Source organism: Poecilia formosa, unplaced genomic scaffold, assembly GCF_000485575.1.
Source record: "Poecilia formosa unplaced genomic scaffold, Poecilia_formosa-5.1.2 Scaffold162, whole genome shotgun sequence".
NCBI lineage: Eukaryota > Metazoa > Chordata > Actinopteri > Cyprinodontiformes > Poeciliidae > Poecilia > Poecilia formosa.
In genome coordinates, this window is record NW_006800101.1 from 1 (window position 1) to 25,105 (window position 25,105).

Sequence of the window (25,105 nt, forward strand, 5' to 3'; positions counted from 1 at the left end):
TCCAATGACTTCTACTATTAATGCTTTTGGCCTTCTACGTTTCTCCCTTTCCATTACGACAGGTACAGTTATTCTATTGAATTTAAACTCCATATGTTGTATATACACTGTGACACTGGTATCTATGACTGTTGCCTCTTCACAACCTGAACCTGAGGCTGAAATATAATGTCTTTGTTCTGACAGAAAGCTGCACATCTCATCGCAGTTCCTCAGTTTACCAGCAGGGGGAAGCAGGTTTTTGGAGGCAAGTGTAGATGCGCTACTGCATCCTTCCCTCACTCTTCATGTTGACTCCTGTGTTGCTTTCTCTCTTGGCCGAGATACAAGTTTATCTCCAACCATGGGTCAGTTTGCATGGATAGAAGCAGCATTACAATATAATGGCTTAATAACTCAGTGCTAAATTTTAAAATCTAAACTTGCCAGCTATGACCCACTGAGGGACAATGAAGGTTATTTCTACTCTATAAATGTTAAATGATGTTCATTTATGTAACATATTGCATTTGAATTGTGTGGTTTTCATTTCGCAATGAAAACTAGGGACACAGGCTTAATCTTTATGTTCTAACCTTCATAGAGTTAACCAATTAGTTAACTATTAGTTAACTACCATATATTAACCTTATAACCATATATTAATGCGGATGGATAATTCCATATGTATACCCAATTATTTTTTTATGAAATTCTTTTGAGTTTAAACTTATTTTTGGGTTTAATGTTCCATGAAATAGATTAAATCATTAAAAGTCCAAACTTTGACATTCATTCTAAAGAGAGTATTTGTACTTTTTGCTAGAACTATATAAACCAAATACATTTTAACACCTTTGATCTATATGTAGGATAAAGTTACTGGGTAGCTGCTAGTTACACAGTACTACAAAGAAAGTATTTTCCAACAAACAATTTATAAATTTTAGAGAAAGCCTTGATCATTCTTGATGTAAGCTGTTTCTCTAACGTGAGCTGCTCTGTTTCAGATGCATGATGGACAGTTTACTGCTCTTCCTCCAGATTCCCGCCTCGGGATCAAGATAAGACTTTGTTTCAGCTTCAAAATGTTTACTTTCAACCAAACATCTCCAGAGGAGGTAGATAAACATTTGCTGTTGTAATTATAATGTGAACATATATAGTAAATGTATGTCTTTTTTCTCTAGTTGTTCATAAGCTGCCATCTTGGAGCCACTTTGAAACAAAAGTCTCCAAGCTGTCATAATAAAGCCTGTTTCTTCCACAAACCCACATCCAGGTCACTGCACTGTGAAATTTATAATTTCTAGTTTAGTCTAACTTCCTTATTCTTTCTCAGCTCAGCTTAAAATCTACCAGTGAATATTTATTTTGTTGAAATATACTTTTGGAGATTTTTTTTTTCCTGTTATTCAGATGGTGGTCCATAGAGGGAGACAGCGCTCTGTGTGAATGCTGCAACACTGACTGCTCAGGACTGACTGGAGTGAAGAACCACGGCCGTCCAGAGACAGGTTACTGAACACTTCATAAAATAATACACCAGAAACTTTGTGATTAATGGTTAGAGCAGCTCCATTTCAACCAGGTGGTTCTGTTTATTTCAGATGAGACGTTTGAGGCCCACAGGACAGCTGGACCTCTTCACGTTGTGCATCAATCCTACTGGACCAGAGAGCCATCAGTCAGTTAAAAAGACTCTACTCCAGGTCCAGAGTTTGGTTTTGGTAAGACTTCATCGTTTCTGCTGAAGATTTTAAGAGGACAGATTTTGTCTGTAGCTAAAAGACTAAATCACCTACAACATATAAAGTCTCTACCAGTGGGATCGGTTTTCACCTCTCAAAGCCTGTGAAGCTAAAACGTCTCACTAAGAGATGAGCTGATAAACTGAACCTGAAACTAAAAATATCAACTGGTATGAACTATTGAATTACTCAGTAAGAATTTTGAATAATCTTGTAAAATAAAATAATTAGTTCAATGAGGTTGAATAATTTATTCTTTCTGATTTTGTTCAGTTAACCGTTTATGTGGTCATTTCATTTTAACATAGTGGGAGATAATATCGATTAAATGTCCACTGTATAATCAAATTAACTTCTTCAAGCCTTTTCTGAAAGTAGATGTTCACTGGCAAATTCAAAATGGACCGTTTCTATGGCAACAGTGGTCTTCTCTGCTTTCAGATCGTTAACAAGCGCAGGTTGATCACTCACCTTCCACATGGTTTTCTAAGTGAAGCTGTGTGTGGAGCAAGTATCTCCATTTCCAAATCATAACCTACCTAAAATAATGGCCCAAGTCATGTTTTACCAAAAGATGACTTGGGCAAAAAACAAAAACAAAAAAATCACTTTTGGCCATTATTTAGAAAGGTGATGAAATCATGTCATCTTCTCACTGACTTTCTGGATCTGCCTCATCCTCTCCTTGGTGTATTTTAAAAACTCGTTGGTCTTTCTCATGGTTGTGGAAAAGTTGGAAATGGTTCCCATAACAGCAGGAATATATATAATACCTGACAAGATAATCAAATGCATTAATTTAGTAATATGCAAAACGCTTTCAAACTTGAGGTAGTATATTTTTCTGGATTCATGATAAAATTTTTTCCTCTTTCCACATTAAGAAAGTAAATTTATTAAAGACTTACTACTATTGTTGAAAGACCATTGCAGATAAATTATAATTATTTGGTTAAACATTATTTTTACAATGATAAGCTTCACATTTTATACTTTTGTTCACAAATCCAACTTCATTCATACATTTGTGAAGTTTCAACCAACTTGATAATGAATTTAGTGGTGATGAACTGTTACTTGGTGCAAGACATCAATAGACAGAGCAGCTAATTATATTAACTAAAGAAAAGGTCATTAGTAACTCGCCCATGAAGAACTGAAAACAAACATTCAAGATATCCAAAAAGAAGGGAAATAAACTACAATGGATCCTGAAAAATGTGTAGTTTACTAGAAAAAACTGGTTGTGTGGTGAAGTGTGGGCTTTCTGTCATCTTTGTTCAAACACACCAGAGACCAGATGGGAAACTTATTGGCTTTATGTTGCATTACTTATGCTTTTCGTTACTAATATGCTTTAAGCAAGCACTTCTACCAGTGTAGTTGAGAAGTAATTTAAGAAATTGAAAGGCCTTCATGTTTGCTTCTTCCATTTTTTCTACAAATTACAGAGGTGCTATAAATCAATATGGTTCTTGAATTTCTGTATGATGTTATAGTTCTGAGATTTTAGTCTCTTTCATGATTTCAGATTGATTACTAGCAGTTTCTCCTGGCAGTGATCAGGGTTTGGTGAACCACAGAATCTGATTAATCACAGTTTATGTATGATTAAACAAGAGGAACAACTACTTTTTAATTTATTCAAGTTTGTTTGGATAGTTTTTCTTTCTCTCAAACAAAATCTGAAGTTACAAAAAGTTCAAAAAATTACTTTTACAGCACTTCATCCATCTGTCTGCTGAACAACTTTATAAAAACAACAAGAACGATCAGAAAAGAAAACAGAGAGAAAAAAAACATTAACATTTGAAATGACAGCAAGCATTTCAAATGTTTGCACCTTGGCAGACCCAGCAGTGAAACTCTTGGAGTTTTCTGATGACTCTAGTTTTATTGGCCTGATCCACGTCAATAAAGATAAGTCTTCCTCCTTTACTGTTAGCAATGCCAGACACGGGGAGTAAGTTTGAAGAGTTGGTGCAACAAAAAAGAAAGTCAGATTTTCCAAACCATGCAGGGAGTCTGATGAGGGCCTGCAAGTCATGGTTGCAACAGTGCAAAGATTATGAAGTGGAATCTACAAGTGACAAGGGGTTCACGAGATAACGGGTGTAAGGTTGGAGGGAGCAGGCAGGGAGAATACCACAGATAGCTGCATGGCAATGAGGGGAACGTCAGAACTGGAGGAAAGGCTGGGCTGCAGGGTTACTTGTGATTTGCAGATCAAGTCAAATTTGCATTAAGATCAAATCTAAAGTTATGATGTTATAGGTTTATTTGTTATGGAAAATTTGTACATCTATTCTCATACACATTTAAAATACATTCTTGATGCTTGATCAAGAATCTATGTTGCATGTAAATGCAACATGCAGAAATCAAAGGTCAGCCTATCACCTTATGTATGTAGCCATGATCAGCTATCTTCTTGGATGTCAACAAGCGAAGATAAAACGCCAAAAATTTGAAGTTTTTTGAAAATAGTCCCTTTCCACTCCATAATGTCATATCCTTTCTGGCTGGAGCATTGGCAAAGATTATTATACATCAAACTTAGAAAAGTAAAAACCTGCAGATTGAGTCTTTTAGTTGCGACATTACTGCATCACATGTTGGCTCTTGGTTAATTATTTTAACGGGTTGAGTTAAATATACGAGAATCTTGGAAGAAAAGCCTGCAAGAGACTGCCGTCAAAAAATGCTGGGTTGGATGTTCAAGTTTCTGCAGGAAAATGATACTAAACATCCACTCACAGCTGCAATGGAGTAAAAACAATAAAAAAATAAAAGCAATGACTCATTGAAAGTCTAAATCCAATCTAAATCTCTCAAAAGAGCTGTTGAGACACTCCCTTCCCAAACTGGGAAAAAAAAAGGCAACAAATTTGTCCTTCAGCTGTAATTGCAGTGGAAGATGGTTCTAGAAAGTATTGACTCAGGAGGGCTGAAGGTGCTAAAGCACTTTGAAAAGTAAATGACGGCAGACTTTTAGTGCTCCTTAACCCTCAAGCGGTTACAATGAAATCAGTCATTTCTATTGACACACAGACAGAAGCAAAGCTGCCATTTTGCTCCATCAGCCCTTATGACAAAGAACACAGGTCTACAGCTGCAACAAGATTTGTACATGCCTACAAAATGACAAATTATATATTTTTAACTAGGGATGTGCATTCAAATACATGAACAAAGGCCTGATATTAACGCATTGTAGTATTGGATTGGTGTGGTGAAAGAATATTAACTTTAATAAATAAATTCATGTGGCTAGAGTCTTTCATGAAGTGCCTCACAGCAAGTTCTCTTTCTAAAAGCTTATTCTCTCACTGGATGTTTTATGTCACCGTGTTGTTGTAGCCACGATCCGCTATCTTCCAGAAGCCGTTGTTTTGTCTTTTCTGGACTGTAGATGGAGATTATAAGATGCTTTTGCAAACCAGTTTCCAACCACATTGTTTTATTGTTTACTGGCCACAAGAGTCTGTAGTGGAGATCCCCTACCTGCTCTGTGACGTCACAATTAATGATATAATTGTTGCCAGTGGGGACTCTCGCAATCAGAAACAATAACTTCTAACGTCTTCAGTAGCTTCTGTCTTGGCTCCTGCATCGGCTCCTCGTGGGTCCCCCTATTCTTTCATCGGCTTCCTGTCTTGAGTCGCGCCAGAGGAGGAGATCTATCTGGCTGCAAGCCCAAAACCTGGATGAGAGACCAAAACACAAATGTATTTACTTTCACTGCCTCCAGTTTGTGATATATCTTCCCCTTGAATATGATCTTTTCCACAACTTTTGATCTTTAATTCCCAAAGAGCATGAGGACCTATCTCAGATTCCTGCTTCCTATATTGCTTTCAGAGGATCCCAGATTGACCAACCTTCCCTCATTGCCGACCAGGAGTCAGTGTGACTGGACACCCCTGCCCCCGCAGCCCCCACATCCCTCACCTCCCACCCTGAACCTCTGCTCTGGTCGTGAAGCATGGCTGAAAGCACGTACCTTGTCTCCCTCTCTCTCTCTCATGTTGGCTCAGACATAAGCAAACAGTCCTTTGAGCAAACACTGCAACAAAGCTGTCAACACTCTCCTCATTTTCTCACAAGTGACAAAGCTGCCTTGGACTGATCAGACAGCTACAGATACTTTTAATAAATGTACACTTTTTATATGCATTTAATTAATTTCTGTGTCTGTGCTTCAGTGACTCCATCAATATCTGTGTTGCACAGACACGTGCATCCGATCACCTATACGTCCCTATATGGATACATTTGCTTGCTGGTTTTGAGGTTTTCCGAGTATTTCTGTGAGTAAAGTCGAGTCTTGATATGCAAACATTTACTTCTGCTACTATTGCTGCAAAGCTCTTCGGAAGACCCCCTGTCCTGTGGCACACTCTGGAGACTTCCAGGAAATTTCGATATATTTCCGTTTTTCTGGCTCCGCACTGACTGTCGGGTCAAAGTGAGGTCACGTGATCTTTGATGTGCAGAATATACTTAAAGCGTAACTTTATTTTCTACATCAGCACTGATGTAATGGACATCCATAATTTGGTATTTGTTGCTTAATAATGATTAAAGGAAATATTAGAATTAAAAAAAGAAATCTAATAGTTATGCAGAAAAGCAAGTCTTTCTTGGATTTTGTAAAACTGTGCCAATGAGAAAAAAAGTATTTATTTTGTGTCTTCTATTGTAGATACTTTGGTTTAAATTACATGTCATGTTAATGTAGCTTTTAATTAGCCTTGAAGCAAAGGTGTATCTCAATACATGTATAATATTATGCAAGGGTTGATCTATTTCTATTTACGTCACTTAAAAAAAATTATAATTTTAAGACGGGGAAAAAGAGTTTTATTAACATTTATGCTCTGGCTATGTTAAAACCGACTAATTGTGAAGACTCATTGGCTCCCTCCACAATGGCTGTGCACCATAAGAGATCATTGCTAAAGATTTGATCTGAATCTTTGCATGTTTATGGAAAGTTGAGAGGAAGGAAAAAGTGTGGAAGGAAATGGTGCGCAATCAACAAGGATAATAGGAGTTACAGTTTTTAACCGTTAGCAAACATCCTCGCTAAAAAGTGTTGGGGGAATCCAAATCATCTATTCATGTAGTAAGTGAAAAAACGAAATTTTGTAAAAATGCTAATATATTTGTCCAACCTCTGATCTATATGTAACCTAAAAGGCATCATCTTCTTCATACTCAGCAATGGGTGATTACATGTTTGTGATTGTGCTACAGCTGCAAAAAGTTGCACAAACAGACTCCACTCACACTTTGTTGTTTGCCTTTTCTGTTTTCTTGTTGTACTTACCACTTACTTCAGCTGGAGATTTTAAGTGCATGTAACTTCATGGCACTCATAGGTCAGGAGTAAAGACAGTTTTCAGCCATTCTGTGTTTCTGTGTGGATGAAAATATTTGTTGTAAATAGTAAATGTATCTGTACCATGCTTCATCAAGTCCAGAGGACTCCAAAGCATTTCACATTACATTCATTTACCTACCATGACTACTGCCTTCTGACACAACTCTGCTTGATTCTCATCTCCCTCCAGTGATCTGGCTGGGTTTTCTCCCATTAACTTTGATTCTGCTGGTAGATTTTTTTTTTATCAGGCCAGCTGGCAAACAGGAGAAGTTGTGAATGATGACATTGATTTTCTGTGCTGTTTTAGAGTTGTAGTCTGCCTGTAGTTGTAGCAATGGAAGCAGAGGAAGTGACCAAAGGCATTCAGTTTGCAGTGGTCACACTTCCAAATATTGAATTAACATTAACAGCCATCTTGTTGGGATGGAAGTTGTAGGTGAGCTTCATAGAACTGGCACATTATGTAGATCAGGGGTGTCCAAAGTCGGTCCTGGAGGGCCGGCATCCTGCATGTTTTAGTTCTCTTCCTGGTTTAATGCACCTGGATGAAATGATGGCTCATTAGAAGGCCTAAGAGGAACATTGATATGCTGAAAAGGATGTTAATACCACCAGGGAGAGAACTAAAACATGCAGGATGCCGGCCCTCGAGGACTGACTTTGGACACCCCTGATGTAGATCATGGGTAAACAATAGCCATGGGGCAAAATTTAAAAGTTCAGCAGAGTCCACGCACCCAGCAAGCATTTTTTTCTCAATTGCTACATTGTAACTGTAGCTGCCCTGCAATAGTCTGTCACTTGGCAGCTCCAAGAAAGATGGGTAAAGTGCTTTACTCAAGAATACGACAATGGAGAAGGACAAAGCTTGAACTGGCAACCCAGCGATTACAGGACAAACTTCTTCACAAGGAGCTCTGACCTCCATTTGTTGTACAGTTTTACATCCATATTTATCTCAACATTAAATGCGAGATTTTAATTACAAACAATAATGTTTTGTGATCTGGTTACACATTTTCCTAAACTGTTTTCAAATTTCCCTATTTAGCTTGGGAGTTCATCATATTGTTTTGTTATTTTTGCTAATTTACTAACTAGACTGAAGACAATTTAGTTTTCAGTTTAAAACTATAACTGCATTAAAATGTTATCCAAAACTACATGTTTTATGTTTTCTATCTAGTCTTTATGAATAATCGCCTCGGAAGAGCTTCTGATTCATCAGTTGGTTTTTACGTTTTACAGATTTGAAGTTTCCATTAATCAATGTCTGGTGTGGTCTTGAAGTTATCCCACCCACTTAGTTTATTTTACCATAAACAAGATAATAATTCACAAATTTATAATCTTGGTTGGTAATTAGAGGAAAAAAAACCTTTAAATCTGAGGTGGCCTCATTTTCTGACCCCCTGGGTTTGTCTTTCCTTTAATTTTTCTCTGTCACAAGACTTTCTTTAGAAAGTTTTGGAAAGATGTTCGACCACCAGCAGATTCAAAGGATGATGCCGCCTGTTTTGATAATGCTGGTATAAACAGTGAGAACACAAAGAATAACGCTTTTTACTTTGGTTATGATCCGGTTTTCCGCTGCGTCATCAATTTCTTCTACAGAATAAACCACCCAGTATAAAATACTCACCAGTGCGGAGATTGTGGTCCTTGATGAAGATGTTCTGTGTCGGGTTTCTGGACCCAGGCTGCTTGCTGCATGTCTTCCCCTACTCTCTCTGGCCTACTTCCTGTTCAGCTACTGATGAAGAAAGTGCCAAAAGAATAAGAACATAAAGTAAACCTAAAATATGCATTCATAAATTATGGGCTTATTTATTTGCAGGGCTTATTACCTGAGTCTAGCAGTGGAGAAGATTAGGTAATTCGACATTTTTAAATTCATGAAATACTTTTGGTCGACTCAGTTTGGTTTAAGCTTCTTGACATCTCCTCCCCACTTACTGTCAATCCATCAAGTGGAAATTAGAGATACAAGATATATCTACATTAGCAAAGTTAGACATTTTTTAACAAATTGTGTCGGTATGATTATAAAACCAGGCTTATATTAATAATCATTACTTTTTTTGTTGCCACTTGTATTTCAGGAGCGTAGAGGCTTTGTCATGCGAGTGATGCACCGCAGGATTAAGGTGTATTTAACTGAAGCATCAGCATTTTCAGCTCTCATCCCAAGCCAAACCTGTCAGGTTATGTGTCATTATGGGTTGTTTTAAATATCAGAACATTGTAAATAAAATCTAGTGGCCTCAGTGAAAACCAACTCTCATTTTTCTGGCAAAGTTTTTAGCAACTTAATGACCAAAATCAATTCAGAAATTGTTCACCGGACACAAAATCATCCTTCAGTGATCAGACATAAATCTTTGAAGACCAGGGCTGGGGACCACTGACCTAGAGGGAATGAGAGTTTTACCAATGCAAAAAGATGAATTTAATTTAAAATTTATTAAATAGCGCCACCCAGTATCTATGAAGGGTCCTGGATAGAAAGAAAATATGCAAAATGTGAAACTACTGCAATAAATAAACAGTGCTGGTTTCTTTCTGTTTTGGTTTATAGATCACAAATGAGTTATTGATCCACAGGAATATACATTTTAACAAGAATATGATGAAAAAGTTTCCTCAGATGGTCATTTGGCAATGAAGCAATTCTGCTGTAGTTTTTTTCTTATCACCTAATAAAACTTTGTTTGCCGCAATAAACAATAAAATAAACAAATGTTACTAAATAAATTACTGGCATAGAGTCTGAATGCATTGTACTTTGGTAAATAAGATTGTTTTAGCATTCTTGGCAATATGCATACTTTGCATGCTGATGTTGCGATGACCATAAATCTTAAATATATTCTTGCAACACTGTTAGCCTGTGTGGTGTAAATATTATTGTGCTTAAAGCAGCAAATTTCTAGGATCTTTACCATTCATGTGATTATTATTTTGACTCCTCTGTCAGAAATCATGTTATTGGCACCTGTTCACAGCCATTTAATGCTGAAGTTATCGTTTCTTTCTTTTGGTTTATAGTCCCAGTGCGGCTAACTTTAACATTAAGAGGTTTAGAAATACATCTGTAGTGAATTGGTCTAAAAAGAAATTACTTCTAGTTTCACTTTTATGTGTTTTTTTTCTGCTACTGAAAAAACTTTTTACTAGTTCTTTTCTCTAGCCATCATTTAGGACTAAACCAGCTTATATCAATTTGCACTGATTGGTTTGACTTTCTGTCAAAAATCAGTTTTTTTTAATAGCTATTTTGCTTCTTTCTTCCCTGTGTCATCCCACTGTTTTTACACTCAGCTGTATTTATGGCAAATTCTGTTTGTATTTCCTTTCATGTGTGGATTACTTGAGTCCGGTGTGGATTTCATGTCAGCAGTCCTATTAGAAATCAATTTCCTGAGGAAAAACATTAATAGAAGTCATTCGCATTGCTCATCACAGAGGAATATTTTGTGTGGCGACTGTTTTGCTGCAGGACTGGATGAACTTGAACATGTGACTCACATCTCGGATTCTTGGAATCACCAGCTTGTTTTGAGAAAAAATGTAATGACTTAAGTACTTAACTTTAAACTTGATAACCATCTGGCTTTTCAGGAAGATGACAATCCTGAGTAAATGTCAGAGAGTCCAAATGGAAAGGAGCGGAGGACAAGAGCAAACTGGAGAACCTGAATCTGACAATGAAGAACATGAATAAAAAGGACGTGTTTGGAAACAAGAATCATCACAATGGAATCAGAAAGGTAGGCTTTGGTTAAAGCTTTATTTGTGCAGTATTTAATATTTGAAAGGTCAGCATCAAACCTCAGACCAAATGTGACTTTGTACTAGTCAATAAATCACACGAGAAGAGATTTTAAATAATTTCCTCTAATATGTCAAAGTTCTGAATGAAAATCTCCATATTTTATTCATTTCCCCCTTTTTATTGTCTTAAATTGTCTTTTAAACGTCTTTGATCGTGCAACCCTTTTGATGTGTGAAGCAGATATTCTGGCCAGCAAATGCGATTTTGATCTCAATGGGGTTTTAACTCGATTAAATAAAGGAAGTCAAATTAAACTGAATCAAATTAATGTTTATGTAAAACATGTTTATATTCTGAGAAATCAGTTTAGTTACAAACATATAATTTCTGAAATATTAAATATTGTGATTTGCTATTTGTGGAAACATTTCCAACAATAATAGATTGAATGGCAGGTTTTTCTGTTGCTTTCTTTTTGTGGTTTTAATGACCTTAATATTAATTAACAGCGGTCCCCCCACTCTATTTATAAAGCAATAACAGACAGCAGTTTGCCTCAAGGGAGGAGTAGCTCATCTTGTCATCATGGAAACAATGACATCTTATTTTCAAAGTCATTAATATATATAAAAAAAAAAAAAAATCAAACGGCATCAGTTTTTAGAAACACCTACCGGATAAGTGCACATGAGATCCACAAAAGAGCTTGGTTTCCAATTAATGGCCAATAGACGGACCTTTTGGTCAAACCACGCGGAGCCTGTGAGGGGCTATGCGGACACCGCTATGGAGTTTCCCAGTGAGTTATGGGCATGTCTTAATCACTTTTTCCCCTCTGTAGCTACACTGGCTTTGGTTGTTGGTCTTTTTCCTTGCTTTACGCACTGAGGGGGCTGCATTATGGGTTGATGTTTAATCTCTGTGTGTGGTACGTCAAAAAAAAAAAAAAAAAAGGCGCGTGCTCGCGTTATCACCGTCTCGTCTCCTCAGGGGAGGTAAATAAAAAGGTTTTCCCAAAGCTCCCCAGTGATGAAGTCTGCTAGGGGAATGCTCTGTGCAGCAGGACGGAGCTGCGTGACGCTGCTGGTCGCGTCTTGGACCTTTTGGACATTTGACCGGTGCCCCAGTCGCTGCCTGCGGTGCACACGTCCAATGATCTCACAATGTGTTTGAAAGATGCCGCTGCTTGTCGCGAATGTTGCGGAAAACTTGTAGAGGTAAGAGCGAAATGCGTCCAGCCGCGCAGATGGCCATGTGGGCATGACCTGTCTGCACCGCAGCTCTGCAAGTTCAGGTTATTTGATCGCGTTTTATTAGCCTGTGGCGCATGAATGAAATGTGTAGACAGTAGTAACTGCTTCTACTAACACGACGTCGTTTCTAGATTTTCGTGTAATTTTTCATTCATATTTTCTCGACTAGATAACTTTATATAGTTGAATGAAAAACCTGTTTTTCTGAAAAGTTTATTTAAGTATTGTTTGATAAACTTGGTGCTTAATGGGAGCAAATGCCTCGGCAATAAACTTTTTTGCGTTATGCCTTTTTTTTCTAAAACTGTTTTAGTCTGAGGCAATCAGAAAACATTGCACATTGACTAATTAGAGGGACAAATTATTGTTTTAGTTGACGCATAACTCTTACTGTTGTCGTGGTGTCTTCTGTTGTAACAGAGGAAAGTCTTGCATTGTATGAAAAAAGCTTATAACTTGTGGGGAATGTTGGTAAAATGTGAGAATGACAATGCAAAGTGAGCAGAATGAGCTTTCTGTGATGATAAAGATTTTGGTGTTCAATATTGCTGAATAATCCTTTGTCATTTCTGAAGAAGCATTGCTAGTAGTGTTAATGATGTGCAGTGACATGAAGCTAAGTTTTTCTATAGGAATTATGTATATGCATTGTGTAATTTGGCTTAATCTTCTTTATATAAGACGTTTGACTGCTAATTAGAAAACTACATCCTTTTGGGTATTTGACTATTGCAGTAAGGCATTATGCAATCAATCAATGACTCAGACAATGTCTGTGCATCTTGGCACAGACCCTGTTAAAATAATCTCATTCTGTAGTGTAATCTTAGAATTAAATTAAATATTTGACAACAGGATCACATGATCCACAATGTGGTGTTAATCTTTGTCCAGCGTATTTGCGACATCTGCACACGCTGCTCGTTGAATGGTGCACAGATAAACTGCAGAGGTTGGTTTTGGGGCTCTTGGAAAGAACTTCCTAAACAAAGTAAGTTCCTGATCAGTTACACTGAGGTATGGCATCGTCTAGTGATAAAAATAGGATTTTTATCATTTTTTGAGAGATGAACTGTTGCATTTGCAAAATGGAGTCAAGGAATGGATCATTCTGACCACTGCGTTGCTTCAATACTGCTATCAGAAAGAAACTTTGCATACAGTGCATGAAAGTGACTTTGCCTTCATGTGCTTTGTGTGATGAAACCTCACCTTCTTGATCCAAGCAGTAAGGTTGGTTATCTGACTGATGCATTGATAAATGCTCATTAACCTCTTGTTTGTAGCTCAATGAGACATCAGAAAGATATCTCTTTAAGCTACAGGCAGGAGGATGGAAGGAAGATGCAAAAGGATTATAAAGATAATAGATAACATCATCATTATGTTGAGTAAAAGGAATGAGAATGAGAGACAAGAGCTGGGGAACATGAGGAGACATTGACCACCCAGTAGGATCTTCTTCATCTATGACTTGCAAGGATGCTGTGAAAACTTTGGTCATGCTTCCATGCTTTAATCCTCCCAGCACTAATTGCATCAAGATGATTCATCTTAAGAAAAATCTATTTGAAGACACTGATGTAAGCATTGTTGAAGCTCTGGACGAAATCGTTGCGACGTGCAAGTTTTAATTCCGACTTCAGCTGAAGATGTTTTATTTTCAGCTACTTGAAGTTCCCGCAGACAGCCCCGCCTCCTGGAGAGACGTTGAGTATTGATGACCACTGTGTTAATCAGTTTCATTCCCGAGGGAAGTCACCTTAAAAGTCTGCTTCTCAAGCATGACCCAGCAGACAGAGAAAGAGGGCCACTCAATGCTAAAGCTGATTGTGCAGGTTTCAGCACATACTTCTGTCAGCAGTCGGGGCAAGAGGTTATCAGAAGCCGACTGTCGTAAAGGATTCCAGCAGAGCAGGAAATTCTAAACCTACCATGTTAAAGACCTTCTATTCCACAAAAGACATGCATTGTAGTTATTGGCTTATGTGCCCTTTGCCTCTTTTAACTGCTTCTCCACCCGTCCTTTAGGCTGGATCATGCTTAACAGGCATAAGTTAAAATAGCACATATCGGAAATGTAGTTGCACGTGTCCACATCCGTCTTTTCCAACACATGTGCAACATACCTTCAGGGAAGCTTTCCACCATCCAAAGTGCCACTACTTGAAGACTCATTGTGCTTATCTGAAAAAGGAACACTGTTTTCAGGCAGCTGATATTGGCACACTAAGCTGTTGGCTTGTAGTCTGGCCACCGTCCTGCAAATTCCACCACCTTGGCGAGAAAGTCTCGACAAAGTGTATGTGTGAATGCATCGATGCATTTGCACGTAGGCAGTGGTGTTGGTGGAAAGGTCACCGATAACCCTCGAGCTGAGTCACGCAACTTAGCACAGTCAGGACACGTGGGAAAGAGGCCATTCATTAGCCTGCAAAGACAATGCTTTGCACGTAGAAGTGGCAATAATTTCATTCTTGGATATTTAGTTAGCTAGAGAGAGAAAGATTTCTTTATTACAATTTATAGAACACCTTGGGAGCTATTTTTTTGGTTCCATGGTTGTCAAAATTAAAAACAGGACTGGTATGGAAGACTGTGTAATGTAGCTACATAACACAGACATAGGTCACTGAAATCTGCTTCATTCTGGAGCTTTGAAGTGATTTACTATCTCCAGTTGGTGACAGATGTTAAAGGAGACACACCTTCTAAAATGATTCACTTTTATCTCGACAGTCCACAAATTATTTTTTACAAACGTCTTGGGATCAATACAATGTTTTGGGATGTTTTTGGCAAATGTGGTTTTCACCTGGGAAAACTATTTGTTCCTAATCACCTTCTAGTTGTTTAATTTTGGTGCTTTAAATGTTGTAGTGAACTTCTTTGAATCACTGAAGCACTCTTGCAGTCATTTTGGTCGACCAGCCACTACTGCGAAGCTTCACCGCTGATATTGGCGCTCACTGTGACGTGATTGCCCCAGAAACGGTTTTGTAATCTTTTCCAGACTGATAGACGTCAATGATTTTGTTTTCCATCTGTTCAGGAATTTTTTTAGTTTGTTGCTTTATTTGTTCTTTTAGACTAATTCATAATTTCAGACAAGTTCTCTGTTTAGTGATTTCTTCATTCTACAAAGCTGGCAGTAACCAGGATGTGGTGAATCACAGTTAATTCATAATTTGACAAGAAGACGATTACCTTTACACATAAAGTCAGGCTGGTTTAGGCAATGAAAACCTAGTTTGAAAGCTGCGTAGTCAGGTTAAAATATTAAAATGTTCTTGATGGTGTGATTGGAAATGATGATTTGATTATCTGAAACACTTAGGTGCAACAAAAAAAAGCAAAAACAGGAGAAATCTGAGTAGGCAAGCAGTTTTTCATAGCCCAATGTATAACACATATTTAACTTTAAAGTTTAGTTGTTTCCTGTCAGATGCTCAACAGTCTGGGAACTTCTTTTTTTTTTTCACTTGTTACGGCTTGGAAAAATAATCAGTTCTTTTTATCATGCTTTTTGCGTCACACGTCCTTGCTCCTGTGACTAGGTTCATTCAGGATGTTGCACAGGGGACCAAGGCTGTGAGCCCACAGGACAAATTAAAATCTTTATCATAAATTCATCAAAATGTGGTCAGACATGAGTGGATGTTGCAATTTACTTTTATCTTTAGTTAGTTTGAAGGAGCATGTCAGTCTGACTAATGAGTCTGGAGCGAAATGAGACCTAAACAAGGCTCTTCCTCCAGTGTCTTTGTATTTATGTTTCTGTTCATAATCTAAGGCATCACATGTTTTCTTGAAAAGGAATTGCCATATCATGCTGAGTCATTCCTTCATGCTGACTTTACAGGTTGCCGCCTTAGAAATTCCCTTCTGGTATGCAGTATTTTCATTTCTGGGGGAAATTCTGACACCTACAAAAATCCTTTTGCTTCTGTTTGCGAAAGCCTGCTCCTTCAGCAGCTCTACCAGTATTGGTAAAAGTAGATATATCACTTTTATATAAGTCTAAGTGATGTGTGTAGCAGTTATGTGTAGTCATTTCTGACTTTGAGCACTCAGCAGTCACAGTGATCTCTGTTTTGGGGGATTCTCATTGGGGAGTCAAGCTAGCAGCTAATCAAAGCAGGGTAACGGCATAAAATAATTTCTTTGAATTAGATTAGGGCAGGAAATATTATCTAGAGAGGTGGACAACTTGACACAGGGCAATGCAAACACTTAGCTTTGCAGGGTAAGTGATCAGTTATAAAGTAGTGACATCTGCAAGTATCTCTTGCAAAAGTTGCAAGTCATAAACAAAGACTCATGGAAAACTTAATGGGTCAACTTTGTCATAATTTGATACATATAGATTCCAGCTATTGGTTTACAAGTTGCATAATTTGTAAAGTACAGGCACCAGAGGCTAAACATGTTAGCCTCATGAGCTAGCATCTGTGCCAGCTATGTTTTACCAGATAGCTGGCACAGATTTTATGGGATTCTTTAATGGCTATCAGTTACCATAACTAATAACGTAATCAATTTGTCACTTTCCCTTTCTACTTGGTCACTTTCACTTTCAAGCTCAGGCCTTTGGCGCGTGACAGCTTCAGACAATACCTTAGCTGTTCCTTGGACTGTCTTCTGATGGACAGAAGTCTTAAAAACTTTCCTCAAATACTTTATTTCCTTTGAATCCCAGGGAATTTTCAAAGTTTACTGGGATCCGTCTTTTTCATGTTATCTCTTGTGATGACATCTACATCTTCTGGTTTCTTGTCAATTTGTTGACTCTGTCAATTGCAATGATGTTTTGTTGATTTCCCATACCGTATTTTCTCTTACATAATGTCCATAGGTCTTTGTCTCTCAGGCTAGATAGGCCTCCAGCTTATGTTGTAGGACTTTACTGTAACTTGCTTGGCTATAAAGTTTTAAAGTGGACATTTTGTCTGCATTTTGCACTTTGAGTTTACATGCTGGATTGTCACTTGGACATCTTTCCACACCCTACATCCTGGGTCCTTTCTGATGTGAATTGGACTTTTGTTAAGTGTCTGTTCTTGTGCTGCGTTAATTAGTGCCTATATAACAACGATCTCAAACTGCATTCCTGGAGGACTAGAATCCTGCAACTTTTAGATGTATTTGCTTCAACACACCTGGCTCTGGTATGAGCTCATCAGCAGAGCTCTGTAGAGCTTGACTGTATGCTAATGAGGCAGTTTCACTTTGTAATTCAAGAGACACAGACAGGACTCTCGCCGTCAAGGGATGTAGTTTGGGACCACTGCCCTATAGCGCCTATTTGTCCAAACCTTTCTTGCTTTGTGTGATTTCTTGATGTGAGCCATCTTTTCCACTTCCACAATGATTTTCTGCTGTTCCTTTTCTTACATAAGGTTTCTGATGCATGAGGCATTCTCTTTCGCCCATTTGGCCACTGAACTTTAATGTGCAAGACATGGAGCAGAGAGAAAATGTTTTATGAATATGTCTCTTTCACAGCACATGCCGTTCAGAGGGGACCTAAGTCATCTTTGATGTTTGCATGCGATCGTTAGTTTTGAAAGCTTCATGGCTGCTTGCCTGTTTGTATGCAGGACTGTTCGCCTTGCTGCTATTAGTGTTGGAGTGGACCCGTCCAGGCCTACCGTCCCCACTAAGGCCAATCTGTGACCTGAGGGTCCTGAACCATTTCATTCAGGAAGCACGAGACGCAGAAGTCACTATGGTGAGAGAAAAATGTATGAATGCAGTAAGACGCAAACTCAGTGAAAGAGAATTGGTGCACAGCTACTGGCATAAACTCGGTTTGGATACGGTTAAGTAAGATGGCTCTAAAAAAGATGTTTATTTTCTCATTTCTTAGAAATCATGCAGAGAAGGATGTGGTCTAACAGAGGCTGCCTTTGTTCCCCAAACTACAGTCAACTTTGAGGACTGGGAAAAGAAAAATGTAAGTAGCCATTGAGATTCGATAAAGAAAAATCTGTCATAAAAGTAGTGTTTATTATGCATACCGTAATTCTTCCTAGAGGTCATTTTATTGCTTGAGTGTCTTTTTTCCTTTCGGTTGGGAAGACCCGCGACTCCAGTTAATTACTTACGGAAGAGCTGATTACTTCCTACATCCTACGATCTTTATCTCCTGCTATAGACAACTCTAACTCCTTGGCTCCGTTTGTTTTTCGGGAAGGCAATGGAGCAAGCTCAGGAAGTGCAAACCGGATTGTGGCTTTTACAACAGGCCCTCGGCTTACTACGGACTTCGATGACGAACTCAGAACTCAACAGCCACATAGACAGCGTCATCAGAAACCTACAGAGCATCACCGCTGTACTACGAAGCCTCAACTTTCAAGTGAGTCATTATGCGATAGAAACTTAAACAGGAATGTATGCTGCATTTCGTAATTTCATTTCTTTAAACTGACAGAATAAAAATATGGGCTGCAGAGTGGTGCAGTTGGTACCTTCGCTTCACAGCCCAACTGCAGTCTTTCTTTTGAGGAGTTTGCATCTTTAACGGATAACTTCCAAATTGTTAAAACTTTTCCAGTTGGTAAACACATCAATAGATTAATCATTCTTAGAGTTAGCAATGTTCTTTTCATATTACATCCAAAGGGGTATCCTTAAATTTAAAAAATAGTGACTTTTGCCATCTATTCAGAGTGAGTCTGTAGTGGCCCTTGCTGGGCTGACCTAATAATTATCAGTGGAAAGACATTAAAAAGCATCACAGCCTCAATTCCCCTGCAACTGCCTTGTAAAATAACACCTTTTGAAAGAAAAAACAGCTAAAGCTCCTGTTTAAGAACTGAGATAGTCTTGCTTACTTTTTGCTTGAAGGGGGGAAAATAACCCCTTAACATGCATAATGGAGTTGAGATAGAAAGGGAATACTTTTATTAAAGAAAACAGAGCAAGATTCAGTAGTAAAGTTTTTCTCTGGTGGATCTTTGTCACTCGAGATTTGAGGAGTTAGGAAATGCAGAGGTCCCAGCAAAGCACTTCTGTTGATTTGAGAATTTGAACTTTGACTGGACCATTGCAACACCTTGATTCTTTTCATTTTTAGCCATTCTGTTGTAGATTTCCTGCCATGTTTGAGATCATTGTCCTGTTGACACAGTTTGGTCCAAGCTTTGGCTGTCGGACAGATGGGCTCATATTTGATGTTAAAATACTTTAGTACATGATCGAGCTGTTTGTTGACTCACTGCCTGCAAGGTGTGCAAGTCATGTAGCTGGAAAGTGAGTCAAAGTCATCCACCTCCAGTAACATGCACTGTTTGGTTTTCACCAAATCTGATGCCGTACATCATGTCCAAACATTTGTACTTTGACGTAATTTTTCCAAATGAACAGAGTAGAAGTCTGCTACTAACTGACAGAGAGTGGTACAGCTCTTATATAGGCTTCAGTATATCAGCCCTTAAGGTTCTTAACATTTAACATTGATCATGAGAAAGGTCCTAGAGTCAGACTCTGAGAAAAAGTTTGCACCTCACATTTTTGTCCTTGACAGTTATCTGGGATGCCAGTTCCTTTCAGAGACAAACGTAGAGTTTCTGTATTTTATACAGGGGAACAAAAGTTAGTCTAAACCGTTGGGGAAGTTGTTAGTGCTGTTGCCTTTCATCAAAAAGGTCCTGGGTTTGAATCCTGGCCAGGCGTCTCTGCATGGAGATTGCATGTTCTCCCCATGCATGCATGGGTTTTCTCCACTAACATAGTTTCAGAGTGTGTGTTAGGTCAGTTGGTCTTTCTGTGTCGTGGTTAAGGGTGTGTGTGTGTGTGTGTGTGTGTGTGTGTGTGTGTGTGCATGCATGGAGGTTTGTCCTGACTGTCTCTGTGCCACAGGTCCTTTTAAAATCTTTTTCTTGTAGAACCCAGTATGCATGCTTAGTAAATTTGTGTCAAAAGCCAAATAAGGTAACGGATAACTTGAAGGATGTCATGAGACAACATTTTAAACTGTGAGCCTTTTAAGAACATGACGTATTAAGCGCTGGCAGCAAGTTTTTAGATTACTGCAGAAACAATGCAGCCTTTGAAAATGACTCTAATGCCTGAGCTGTCTGTATTTGGGTCGCATCATGTTTCTTTGTATTCGTTTCCAGGAATATACCCCACCTGCCAGTACTGTGGGACTGGAGGGAACATGGCAGGTGTCCACAGCAGCAGAACTGCTTCAGGTTCACCTAAACTTCCTGCGAGGCAAAGTACGCCTTCTTCTTTTGGACGCTCAGGCTTGTCGGCAAGAGGCCAGCTGATCAGGAGGCAGGCTCACTCCAAGACAAAAGTACTTTGTGTTTCCAAAGGCAAGTGGAGGAACTTGACTGTGTTACCCTGCGCGATGGCAGCTGGATGCAGCATGGGACGGGTCCTCGACTGGAGGGGAAGGACTGTCCCAGCAAGGCTTTGGACGGACTGGAGACGACTGCGCCATGGAATGTAAATGTGTCTCGTGGACGTGTTGAAGCAAACCTTTCCCAAAAAGACGCCTTTGGAAAGCACTGCTCCAATCGCTGTTCTACAGGCACGCTCTTGCACTTTTTTAGTGGATGTTAATGTTGTGTGAGTTGAGACGGAACTTTTCGGTTCATCCTGGAAAAATAGAGTGAAACACCCTGGAAATATTGATAGGACTGTTAGGTTGCAAAGAAGCGACACTGGGACTTCACCAACATGCCTTCAACTGTTATTTAACTATGCCTCAGAGATATATTAGTCTTGTCTGTTGGAACTGGTCAGTAAATATTTTTATTGTGTAGAAACTATTTATACAGATTTTCTATTTTTAGGCTACTGTCTTTATGTAACAGGTCCTTACAGGTTTAAACAAGCACGTTATCATGCTCACTTTTTGTACACTGGAAATTTTGCACACGTGCAAAGACTTACTCTTGATTTGCCATATAAAGCTGCTCTTCCTTTTTTTTTTTCTTAAAGTTTGCATCTGAACGTCTGTGTTACACTGCAGGGTTTTCTCTCACAGGCCTGTTGGAGGTATGCAAAGCTGATAGTTGCGGAGTGAGAGCCAGAGGTCACTGCGGTGGGTTACATGGGAACTGTGGACCGTTATCTGTGTTTCAGTTTCTGTCTAACCCCAACACTCATCCTGGCTCCATGCGCTGATAGCCAGACTGCCTGGAAAATTTTACAATTAACATCCTGTAGAGCCGTATTTGCAAACATGTTTCCAGAAACTGACGCTAACACTTGTTTTTTCCCCTTTCTCTGTCGTATGTCCTCAAACATGCAATCTTCTGACCCTGGGAATTGTAGGTTTCTCTCTTAAAGGGACGCTCAGCTGTTTCACAATAATTAAGTATTCTTCCTTGTTTATTTTCCTGTATTTTTATATGTTGCTGCGCAAATGGAAGATGTTTTTAAGGATGCATGTCTATTTTCTTTCCTGTTTTTTTGTATTGTTTTGTCCCATCGCTGCAAAATCCACAGTTTAAATGCAAAATATTGTTCTTGGATAAAGAGAGGGCAGATGAAAATACGACAACAGGAAGTCTGTTCATTTATCTGTTAGTAGGAGGCCTGCTGTTAAAATCTAAACACCTTACACTGAACACACCGACTTCAAGTCGCTTCTGCACTGAATCGGTCATGTTACATATATCCTGTATTTATTTTTTTCTGCCAATGATGTAGAAACAGAATTTGAAGAAGTTTCAAGCAACTTTTATTTTATTAAACCAAACACAGAATCTTAAGTGGATCAGTTTTGATCAAGGAAACAACAGACATCTGTTTTAAAGGAGAAGCAACAAATAAATTCAGTTCAAGTCCCGCTGACCTTTCGCTGAACTCTGTAATGTAAACAATGATCATATTGCCAATTAGATTAAATGAAGTTTAACTGCTGAAAGACTCACTGGAGCTGAACACCGACATCTAGTGGACATTGACAGTAACAGCACTCACTTTAACAATTGGAAAATTGATTTTCTGATTTTTTTTTGAAGATTTTCTGATTTTTTTTTTTCGTGGACAATGAAATACACCAGTAGTTGTACATGTTTACATGCGTTTCCTCCTCATCAAGCAAATATAATACATTAAACACATAAAAAAAGGAGGATTTTAATATGATTCACTTGTAAACACACACATGCCCTCCTGCTCTTCAAACCATGAGTCCAAACGAAAAAATGTCCAACAAAGACCACAAGAGAAGTACAACAGGAAGTACCTTCAGGTCACTGGGGATCAGGGTAGAAAACTTTGATATGAATGGCTGAGTTATTGCGTGTACGTGTCATGGGCTCCCCCGCCTCGTCGGGATCTTCGGGCTCCAGGTCGTCGATGAGCTCCACTGTGGAGGTGTTGGCCGCCAGCTGCAGCGCGCCCTGACTGCTGGCCTGCAGCTGCAGGGCGATGTTGATGGCTCTGTTGATGGCGAGGCCCAACCCGTGGACGCAGATCTCCCTGTGACCACCACCGTCCAGCAGCTTCTGACAGCGCGCCAGCTGGGCCCGGAAGTCGGTCTTCATGTTAACGTAGACGTCGTTCCGCCTCTTGGGAAGTTTCCGGGGCAGACGCTTCCTCAGGGTGTACTCCACTGGATCCATCTCTACGGCTTGGGAGCTGGACTCCGTGTGGGACGGGTTGCTCTGGGGGACGGAGGACATCCCAGGGTTGCGTGGTTCAGTCATGTTTCTGAACGAACAGTGACGATCCAGAAGAAGAAGGCTAATGGAAAGAACATGTGGCAAACATATTAAAACAACCAGTTATAGGTGAACAAGTAAATGTACAATACAAATGTTTCATTTATTTAATCTCAGAAGTTAAAGAAATTAGATTAAAAATACTTCTTTGAAAAGTGGGTATCATTTAAAATACAAAAATAAACCTCCATTAGGGAAACTGGTGACAGTTGCAAAACTGTAGTAGCTGCTACAATTTCACATACATCTGTTATAAAGACACAAAACTGTGGCTAGTATTTAAGATTTTGATCAAATTTGGAGGCAACTATTTTAAGATAAAGTATAAAATTAAAGCAACTGAAAGACCAGCAATCCTTTCATTGTCCTTACACATAAAAATATAACAGAAAAAAACTGAAAAACGCCAGGCCAGGAGAGATTTTCTTTTTAAATGATGATCAAACTCTTTCCTGACAGGAAAATGTATCACTTTTAATCCAACAAGATAGGAGGGAAGTCTAATCTTTCCATAACTATTGATGATAAAAAAAAAGTGAATACTGAATATAAAACACAAAAACGTCATTAATCAGATTTAAATGATCCAATTTTCCTCTAGATCAGGATGTCAAACACTAAAAAATATCTGTTTTTGTTTTCCAACTTTTTATTAAATGTATTAAACTATGAAAGGGGAACAGATGAGAGGAATAAACACAGTTAAATATCAGCTGGGAGATTAATTTGAACAGATTATCTCAAGCAACTGAAATATTTGGTTCCACCCACGTAACTTTGGAAAATAAAACGCAAACGTTGTCCTTGATGAGAGGAATAAATACAGCTAAAGACTTGCTGGTAACTTAATTTGTTCCCGTGTTGTGGAGGTGGAACAGATAATTTCAAATAGCTAGAATAATTTGACCGGATGGAAATAGTGCGTACACACTTTACCGGTGCGAGAAGCGAAGCGTCAAACGCGCTACGTTTTGCTTGTTTTTCACCTGTCTGATAGTTGCATGTTCACTTAATGGAGGTCTTATATGATGTCGTTAACTGTATAATTTCTGTTCAGAAAGAAACCAGCGTCCAACTGAAAATACAAAATGTCTCAATCGAGATGAAGTAACGGCTCAAATTAAATTAAACCACATTGACTCACTACCTAAGCGTTGCAGTTTCTTGTTTCGTACCGATAAACTGTGAATAGGAAGAGCATAATTACCTTCAGAGAACAGAATCAAGATAAAACGTTGCTTTACGTGGCCGCCATCATAGTTTTCCTGTACACAACAGGAAGTGTTCCATCCTAACCCGGAAGTAAAACAGGTTGGACCGGTGAGTGTTTTTTTCCCCCTGGTTTTTCCGTCTATTTTATATATATATTAGACTCAGAGACAATATAAATGGCGTCTGACGAAAATATAGACTGGGGTACCTGTGAAAAAGAGAAGATTTGTCAGAAGGTCGAGACTTTATTAAAGAATGTACACTCTGGGCTCCCTGATCCACTGACGGACGCTGCGAAATGCTGCCTGGTTAAAGGAGACTATCTGTACTTCCATTACGGCTGTGATGGACAGGATGACAGAGGCTGGGGCTGTGGATACCGAACCATTCAAACCATGGCTTCGTGGATTTACCTGAACAGGTCCACAGTTCAAAACCAGACCAGAATTGCTCCAAGCCTCCCACAGATCCAGCAAGCCTTGGTGACAATGGGGGACAAGCCAGGCTCCTTCTCAGGCTCCAGGGAGTGGATAGGGACATTTGAAGCCTCCCTGGTGCTGGACTACTTCTGCGATGTTCCCTGTAAGGTGGTGCATGTTAGAGGTGGAGGAGCAGAGCTGGAGCAGGTTGCAGTGGAGGAGCTCCACCAACATTTTGAAAAGCACGGTTCTCCTATCATGATGGGAGGAGACAGGGACAATTCCTCTAAGGGTATATTAGGAGTTTGTACTGGGGACAAAGGGAGCTATTTGCTTGTTGTTGATCCTCACTACTATGGGAGACAACTGGAGAAGACAGAGCTGCAGAAGAGAGGGTGGGTGGCTTGGAAACGAGTCTCATCTCTGGATCAGTCCTCGTTTTATAACCTCTGTTTGCCTCAGACTGCTGCGAAGGGAATATAAGACCTCAAGTGCAAATAAACTGATATTGTTCCAATGGGCAGAATGTTGTAACATGAGTGCCATCTAGTGGTTGAAGTGTGAAAGTGTCTGATAAGTTTGTACCAATAAATTCCTCACACACCCAATTCAGACAATTATTTAAGAAGACAATTA

General features: G+C 39.0%; 3 protein-coding genes and 2 long non-coding RNA genes across 6 annotated transcripts; 3 read left to right on the forward strand and 2 right to left on the reverse strand.

Moving 5' to 3' along the window:
- The first annotated feature begins 775 nt into the window (after window positions 1-775).
- LOC107837641 (uncharacterized) lies at window positions 776-8,835 on the forward strand. The gene is made up of 5 exons (XR_001663683.1): window positions 776-1,100; window positions 1,170-1,261; window positions 1,399-1,496; window positions 1,590-1,709; window positions 8,734-8,835. It is a non-coding gene; the product is annotated as an uncharacterized LOC107837641 (long non-coding RNA).
- On the reverse strand, window positions 5,178-8,833 carry LOC107837643 (uncharacterized). Its single transcript, XR_001663684.1, has 2 exons — window positions 8,762-8,833; window positions 5,178-5,433 (listed from the first exon to the last, which is right to left on the reverse strand). It is a non-coding gene; the product is annotated as an uncharacterized LOC107837643 (long non-coding RNA).
- A 2,757-nt stretch (window positions 8,836-11,592) lies between the features above and the next one.
- Window positions 11,593-22,233, forward strand: epoa (erythropoietin a). 2 transcript variants are annotated; one of them, XM_007564582.2, is made up of 5 exons: window positions 11,593-11,693; window positions 17,748-17,878; window positions 18,017-18,103; window positions 18,344-18,508; window positions 20,274-22,233. In XM_007564582.2, the coding sequence occupies exons 1-5, from the start codon at window positions 11,615-11,617 to the stop codon at window positions 20,424-20,426; spliced, it is 615 nt and encodes a 204-aa protein (XP_007564644.2). In that variant the 5' UTR covers window positions 11,593-11,614; the 3' UTR covers window positions 20,427-22,233. The 2 variants fall into 2 exon arrangements, with proteins under 2 accessions (XP_007564644.2, XP_007564643.1); XM_007564581.2 differs by lacking the exon at window positions 11,593-11,693 and adding an exon at window positions 11,833-12,111.
- pop7 (POP7 homolog, ribonuclease P/MRP subunit) lies at window positions 21,834-24,139 on the reverse strand. Its single transcript, XM_016677732.1, has 2 exons — window positions 24,046-24,139; window positions 21,834-22,860 (listed from the first exon to the last, which is right to left on the reverse strand). The coding sequence occupies exon 2, from the start codon at window positions 22,821-22,823 to the stop codon at window positions 22,368-22,370; it is 456 nt and encodes a 151-aa protein (XP_016533218.1). The 5' UTR covers window positions 22,824-22,860; window positions 24,046-24,139; the 3' UTR covers window positions 21,834-22,367.
- ufsp1 (UFM1-specific peptidase 1) lies at window positions 24,125-25,077 on the forward strand. Its single transcript, XM_007564584.2, has one exon. It carries the CDS (start codon window positions 24,227-24,229, stop codon window positions 24,950-24,952), a length of 726 nt encoding a protein of 241 aa, XP_007564646.1. The 5' UTR covers window positions 24,125-24,226; the 3' UTR covers window positions 24,953-25,077.
- Window positions 25,078-25,105: the final 28 nt, after the last annotated feature.